The sequence below is a fragment of the Ammodytes marinus genome, assembly GCF_949987685.1.
Source record: "Ammodytes marinus genome assembly, chromosome: 16".
NCBI classification, from domain to species: domain Eukaryota; kingdom Metazoa; phylum Chordata; class Actinopteri; order Uranoscopiformes; family Ammodytidae; genus Ammodytes; species Ammodytes marinus.
In genome coordinates this window covers 4,895,035-4,903,026 of record NC_137220.1, presented here as the reverse complement: position 1 = coordinate 4,903,026, position 7,992 = coordinate 4,895,035, and the positions used below count along the sequence as shown (strand labels likewise).

The 7,992-nt window shown below is 39.6% G+C and overlaps 1 protein-coding gene across 1 annotated transcript in view; it reads right to left on the bottom strand.

The window, feature by feature from the left end:
* LOC307262918 (ectonucleotide pyrophosphatase/phosphodiesterase family member 7-like) overlaps positions 1-7,647 on the bottom strand; it is a gene marked incomplete at its 3' end in the record, with an annotated part of 14,501 nt that extends 6,854 nt beyond the window's left edge. The window contains exons 1-3 of the mRNA XM_080043941.1: positions 7,461-7,647; positions 3,236-3,381; positions 1,838-2,467 (exon numbers count right to left, since the gene is read on the bottom strand). Of these exons, the coding sequence (XP_079900067.1) occupies positions 1,838-2,467; positions 3,236-3,381; positions 7,461-7,545 (861 nt within the window). The 5' untranslated portion in view covers positions 7,546-7,647. The remainder of the gene's footprint in view (positions 1-1,837; positions 2,468-3,235; positions 3,382-7,460) is intronic.
* Between the last annotated feature and the right edge of the window lie 345 nt (positions 7,648-7,992).

The window sequence follows — 7,992 nt, the reverse complement described above, 5'->3', positions numbered from 1 at the left end:
ATAATGTTTTCAAATTTTTTAAACTTTTTTTAAAGGTGCACTATGTAAGTTTCACGGGAGGAGATTTGTTTACGTTTGCAGTAAGTTTACAAAACACATTTTTCTCTATGTGTAGTTCTTAGTATTAAATGATTCTATCTCCATAATTCAAAATTATGTTAGGTTACCTGGACCTAAACGAGCTCTCTGCATGTCATCAGCCAAGCCTGGATTATCCCAAGGATGTGCAAACGCTCTCGATTTAAAAATTGTAATGCCACGTAAGATTATAATTCAACTCCTTGTCTCTGCTTGAAAAGACTCTACAGCTCTGGAAAAAATTAAGAGACCATTCCAAATGTAAACGTTAAGACTAGAATATGTTTGTAAACCAAACTGTGGGCCCTGCTGCTGTAAACAACAACAACAGTGAAACAGTAACTTTTCAGGAAGCTTTCTAACTTTTAACAGTGTTCCAGGGATCTACATTTTCCCTGTGAGGAAAGTTTGTTTATTCAGTAAGAGAATATACATTAGAAAATGTTGGCTTCTCTGACCTACCCAAAGTTACACAGTGCACCTTTAAACTATAGAACATTGCTGGGACCAAAATAGCAACCTTAGCTAACTGTTTACTCTAAAGGGTAAATCAATAGGACATGCACTGGGTCGAAAACTGCCTCTGCACATCTCTCTCTCTCTCTCTCTCTGTCTCTCTCTCTCTCTGTCCCTCTCTCTCTGTCTCTTTCTCTCTCTCTCTCTCTCTCTCTGTCTCTCTCTCTCTCTCTCTCTCTCTCTGTCTCTCTCTCTGTCCCCCCCTCTCTCTCTCTCACTCTCTCTCTGTCCCCCTCTCTCTCTCTCTTTCTCTCTCCTTCTCTCTCTCTCTCTCTCTCTCTCTCTCTCTCTCTCTCTCTCTCTCTCTCTCTCTCTGCTTTTCTAACTTGTTCCGCATGTTTAATTTCTCTCTCAAAAACAAAACCAGATCAGTGATTTAAGAGGAAACATAAGAATTTGACGTGTCTTGATCATTCGTCTGCAGCGCCTCTTAGTGATTGGCTAACACTGGAACACTTGTATTTCTTGTTTACAAGCTTTTTAAAGGTCTCGCCATCAATCAATTCTTGAGCAAGAAGGGCACAACACTACACAATATGGTGGTAGGATGGCCTATAGAGAAAAGAGGGGCTGGTTCCTCCTCCCAGTAACCATGAGGTCTCTGGTTCCTCCTCCCAGTAACCATGAGGTCTCTGGTTCCTCCTCCCAGTAACCATGAGGTTTCTGGTTCCTCCTCCCAGTAACCATGAGGTCTCTGGTTCCTCCCAGTAACCATGAGGTCTCTGGTTCTTCCTCCCAGTAACCATGAGGTCTCTGGTTCCTCCTCCCAGTAACCATGAGGTCTCTGGTTCCTCCCAGTAACCATGAGGTCTCTGGTTCCTCCCAGTAACCATGAGGTCTCTGGTTCCCCCCATACAAAGTTAAACTAGTGGTGGCTGCTATTACATCCACGATGCACCACCATCTCTACCATTGTGTCCTTGAGCAAGACACTTAACCCCAAAACTGCTCCAGGGGCGCTGTACTATGGCTGACCCTGCGCTCTGACCCCCTCTGGAGTGTGGTAACTTGAGAGGGGAGATGTGGAAAGACAAATTCAATCAATTCTATCTATCTATCTATCTATCTATCTATCTATCTATCTATCTATCTATCTATCTATCTATCTATCTATCTATCTATCTATCTATCTATCTATCTATCTATCTATCTATCTATCTATCTATCTATCTATCTATCTATCTATCTATCTATCTATCTATCTATCTATCTATCTATCTAAAATGACTGGGCAAATACCCACCCCGTTGATGACATATCCAGGGTCGGCCCACAGGATGATGGGTAGGATGCGATCGTTTTTGGCGAAGTGAAGTCTCTCTGGCATTTCCTCCTTCTTGTACACGTGCAGGTGCGGATGACCCCCCTTCAAGGCATTATACACCTTGTCGAGCATCCCCGGTTTGGGCAACAGCATCCCGGTCGGTCCGTAATCAACCATGTGAAACGAAATGTCTTTGAACGAAAACCCGGGGATCTTCGAAAGCACAATTTCTATCACGAGACCGTTGCGATACACACTGGTCATGCCGTGGTCCGCCGTGATGATGATGTTCAGCTCGTCGGTTAGCGTGTGACGTCGCGCGGACTCTCGGATGTAGCCCACGGTTCTGTCCACTTGTTTGACCATCTCCCTTCGCTGTGGCGAGTCGGGACCGTATCTGTGGCCCGTCCCATCCGGTTCGCCGAAATACAGCGAGATGAAGTCCAGGTCTCGGTCACGGAACCAGCTCATGACTTTGTCGGCGTTTTCTTGCCACGCGGTTTCGTTCTTGTAGTTGTAGCGAATCGGTTCGACCTCGCGCTGCATAGCAACCTGCCCCTGGTAACTGGAAGCTGTGCCGGGGAAGTGGAGGGAGCCAGATTTAAGGCCCTAAAGAAAAAAGGGGTTTAGGAAAGAGATGTGTTAGATTCATAGGGATACATGAATGTTGGGCTACACATGGTCTTGGCATGTTATCAAGCATTAAAAGTTGGTCTGAACATACTGTGGGTCAACTAACAAGGAAACGAAATCAGTAGCTGCTGTATTTTTGTCATGTTTTAAACTTAAATATACAGTTTAAAGGTAGAGTCAGCAATTTCTGGAGACGGCCTTTTGTTATAATCACTTTTTTCATAAGCTTTTACTTTGGCTTGGATAAGTATTTGTCTTCAACATTAATTTCAAAATTGACAGACATATTGTCACACTTGCTACAATAGGCTACTACTAAAAACATGCTATCTTCACTTAACATTGTTGCTAGCTACGCTGTGTCAGTCCAAGCACATTTGTTTACATACCAGTTTACAGAGCCTAGGCTGTGTATAAAAACTAGATTTTTTTCAGCCCACAAACAGTACGGACAGGTAGCTAATCGTGAGAAGATTTTGCCAAAGAGTGCAAGAAAACAAGCGTTCTCCAAAATCACTGACTCCACCTTTAACCTTTAGTACAGACCTCATAGCAACTGTTACAGTAAACATACAGTATAGTCAATAATTTGCAATATAAGTGCGGTGATCTTATCTGGGCCTACTTGAATGTTTTTCAGCGAGCCTTTTGGAGCGGTTTTAGTCAAGAGAAAACATTTCACAGTCAAACAATCTCTCTCTCAGTGATAAGATTAGAATATCTTCAACACACACACACACAGACCTGATTCTGTGCAGTGATCCAGATAGGCAGTGAGCCGTTGTCCCACCACTCATTGACAAACTGCGTCTGATAGTACGGCTTCTTCTCAGTCGTCTCTGTGTCGAACCACATGTTGTGGATTACACCGTGATTCTCAACGTAGCGGCCTAGAAAGAAAGACAGAAAAAAAATCACTGTCAGTCGAAAATACACCCTTTTCATCTAAAATGTTCCTATTTCTGCAATCTGAATACATGAAGCGAATATAATACATATTTTTATATTTTTATTTTAATTTTTTTATATATTTTAATTTTTTTACTATGGAAAAGGGGTAGGATTAAATAAGTGTATACTTCTTCCTGCTCCTTTTCGGGCATGTCACATCAATACAGATAATTTGTTTTATTTTTTTTTATTTTTGTGCAGTCTTTTAAACATACATTTTGTTTGTTGTATTTTTGTGCTTTTCATTTAGTTTTGTATTGTTTTTGATATGTCTGAAAAAAAAATAAAAAAAAATATATATTTTTGTCATAGAAACCTATGTTTTGGTGTGAAATGGTAGGTTTTCAAGATAATGAATAAAAAAAAAGAAAAAAAAATCACTGTCATTCAATGTAGTGTGCACTCATGTATACATACATAGCCTGATAAATTCACATTACATTACATGTCATTTATCAGACGCTTGTATCCAAAGCGACTTACACCTGGAGCACACATTCATACACCGATAGCAGCAGCAGCTACAACGCAGGGTGCAAGCTAACTACAAGGAGACATTTTTTATGGTTCAGTGTCTCTTTGCCCAGGGACACTTGGACATGTGGCGTGGAGACTGGGGATTGAACCACCGAACCTATAGTTGCGGGTCCACCACCCTATCCGCTTCGCCACAGCCGCCAATTAAAATAAAATAACATATACATATTCTATCAATTTAACAGGGGCTTGATTGGCATGACAGTTTTTGGGCGAGGTTTCACGCATTATACATAGCCTGACAAATTCACATTATAGGGCGGCTGTGGTGAAGTGTGTAGGGCGGTCGTCCACTGGGTTACATGGTCGGTGGTTCGATCCCCCGTCTCCCCGCCACATGTCCAAGTGTCCCTGGGCAAAGAGACACTGAACCCCAAATTGCTCCCGATAGTTAGCTTGCACCCTGCGTGGTAGCTGCTGCTGCTATCGGTGTATGAATGTGTGTGTGATTGGGTGAATGTGTACAAAACAATGTAAAGTGCTTTGAGTCTGTGGAAAACCAGGGAAAAGCGCTTTATAAGTGGAGTCCAATTACCATTTAAAATATTCTATCAATTTAACAGGGGACTTGAGTGGCATGACACTTTTTTTTGGACAATGTCTTACACTTCACGTCCAACTTTCTTTTGGAGATTAGACTAAATTAATTTCAAGGGAGTTACATTTCTTTTTTAAGCGGGCACTGATAAGTTTTGAGAGGCAAAATAAAGAAAAGGGGGCACAGAATTATTCAAGCTTAATTATCTTACTCAGCTATATAAACCAGTAGGACCCCCAGGACATTCAATTATAACTAATTCATTTTTTTACATGGCTTTTTTTTAAGCTAATTCTTCCCAAAGTTAACTCAAAGACACTTGATAAGGACATCCCCCGAAACAAAATAATTAAAACACTCATACCTGTTATGGTAAATAAGGTGCTACAGTTAATTTTAGGATAAGAAGTCCCTTAAAGTTGTTTGCAGGGCTATTTATGTAAATTATATTGGGGAAAATGTAATTGCAAGTGAAGTGATATATTTGATAAGAATACACTGCTAGTAGCAAGCGAGACAAAACGCACACCTGCAACTAAATAATGTAACAAATTGTACCTGTTATGGCAAATAAGGTGCTACGGTTAATTTTACGATATGAGGTTCCTAAAAGTTGTTTGCAGGGCTTTATGTAAATTCCACATTGGGGAAAATGTAATTGCAAGTGAAGTGATATGTTTTTTACTTACTTTTTAATAGTACGTTTTACTATAGGTGTGTTGTGTTATGTAAATGTGTAACTTATTTTCTCTTAGGGTGACTTTTACCATCTGTCTAGGGACTGCAGATGAAAAATAGCCTTCTGGCTAATTCTGGCATATTGACAGAAATGTTTGATAATATGCACTGTCCCTGTATTAAATAAATAAATAAATGTTTGATAAGAATACTGCTAGTAGCAAGCGAGACAAATAGACTCTATACAAGACTCAAATTGGCCTGGAACAGCAATTAATAGATAAATCCATGTTCAAAGCAGTAATTATACCCAGGCACTTCCCATGCAGTTATTTTGTTTTTGCTGGTTTCCTCATGTCAGCTTTTTTTTTTAGTACATATGTTATTTTGTTGTTGTACATTGTTATACAAAGATTACACTTTGCATATAGCTACAGTATGGCAATTTGTATGCGAATGTACTTTGCTCATGATTAGTGTCAAAATCAGTGGTAAAAGGATTTTTCTGAGCTCCTGCACCAGTGTCAGGGAGGGGGGGGGACACCAGTTTGTAAACGCTGCCATACTGAGAAATACAGAGAGAGTTTTGTGGAGCTGATCGGCCTTATCAACTTTGTGTCAACTCATTTAGCAATCACTTAACCCTCCTCCTGTGTTAACTTTCTGCTACCATCCATGGTGTTAGCGGGTCGGTTTCGACCCGTGTCTGAAATCAGCTGTAAAAAACACTAAAAACAATTATCTATCATCCAGTTTGTTTCTCATCTCTTGGTTACCTTGTTAGGCTTCCTTATCCATGAAAATATTGTTTTTAATATTTTTGGTGTAGGCGGTTGGGCCTTTTTTTTGTCAGTATGCGCCACAATTTCAATTAAAAAAAATGGTAAAATGAACCTCAAGAGAATCATATAAATAAATAGTTGGTTGTTGTGTTACCTGATTATTACTGAGGGGTATGAGAACACATTTCTTAACTAAATGTGTTTTATTTATTTTTTCATATTAATATTATTGACCTTTTTAACATCTATGGTGTTACCGGTCAATTACGACCCATATATATTTATTTCAGAAAACAGCAAAAAAACTTTTATTTCAGCATTATACAAACACACAATGAAAATCAGAACAAGTCACAACACAAAATATAGATGTATAAGGTCAAATAAACAACAACCAATCAACAAATCAAACCAATCGAAATCAATTACTAGTTCCAAAACTAGTAAAAGAAAACAGAGTAAAAGTCTCTGTGTGCATATGTATGGTTGTGTGTTCAGATGTGTGACAAAAAGCAACACTTTTAGTGTTCTTTGCAGAAATATTTCTTGCAGATAAAGCACAATACTTTTATCTTTATGTCCTTAGTGCTTCGGCAGACCTGACACCTCTTATTTTCAGAATCAGATGGCCATTTTCACCAAAAACATGATCCAGAACTTGGCTCACTGTATATCTCCTCATTTTTGAATACTGCAAATAGGAGATGTGCACTCTGCAAGTCACCAACTCTATACTGAATTGACCTCACATGTCTGGATATGCCCATCTGTTTGTTTCGCCTTTATGCAGGTATAAGGGCAAAAAAAGTCAAAATGAGAACCCCCCCAGAGCTCACATGATTGGGAGAGGAGCTGACTGTCATTGTGTTGGCTGACAGTGCACTTAAGATTTCAGTTTTGGCTCTAGTTATTGTTTTTTACATCTAATTCTATAACCGGGTCGAAAACGACCCTAACACCACCAGTGTTATAATTTCCACCAGAGCATTTTATAATTAAGTGAATTTTTTTTTAAATTTCTAATTTTGTTGAAATAGAGCTTCCTGACAAAGTCAAGAAATCTTAATGCAATAAACAAAATGTAAGTGGTTCTTTTATGCATTTGAAATTCAAAACGGGTCGGTGGCGACCCTAACACGAGAGGAAGGTTAAATATAACCAACATTCATTTCTATGCAAAAAAAAATACGCACTGCAGCTTTAATGTCACACAAACGGTGTCAATAAAGATTTAAGAAGAAAAAAACACACACTTTACCTGTCAATAGAGTGAAGTGTGTCCATGTGGTGATTTTAGGATCAAAAATGTATCTGACATATTTTTTTACATAATCCTACACTTTTTTTTGTGTGCAAACAATAAATAACAAGAACAATAATATACATAATAAAAATAAAACGCACTGTAGCTTTAAGTAAAACAAACAAACACACACACACACACACACACACACACACACACACACACACACACACACTTTACCTGTCAAGAGAGTGAAGTGTGTCGGCGTGGTGATGGTTATAAATGGCGGCGTCACATACAAAGCCTTCACTCCGTCTTCGGCCATTTGATCCAAGTTTGGCGTGTCCACATCCCTGTCGTAATCCCATCGAAAACCGTCGAAGGAAATCAGCAACACCTTCTGTTTTTGTTTGATTGTGGGAGCTCCCAGTACAAACGGGACGGCTAAGAGGCACACGCACGCACTCCAAAACATGCTGGACACTTTTGCACTTGGCACAGGTTACTGACCGACTGACCGAAAACTGCTCAATCTGACTATCCCTCAAGCCAACACACTGCTCATTTAAACACGACTTGACAATCGATCCACCCTTTTGGCAACTTTCCCTGTATGACCCTTTACACAACCAATAGCTCTTTTCCGGGCAAAGTTTCACCCAACTTATCTTATCTAGCAGATTGCACTTGCAACTTTTTTTCTTACACAGACACAGACACACACACACACACACACACACACACACACACACACACCTCTACAGGAGGTTTA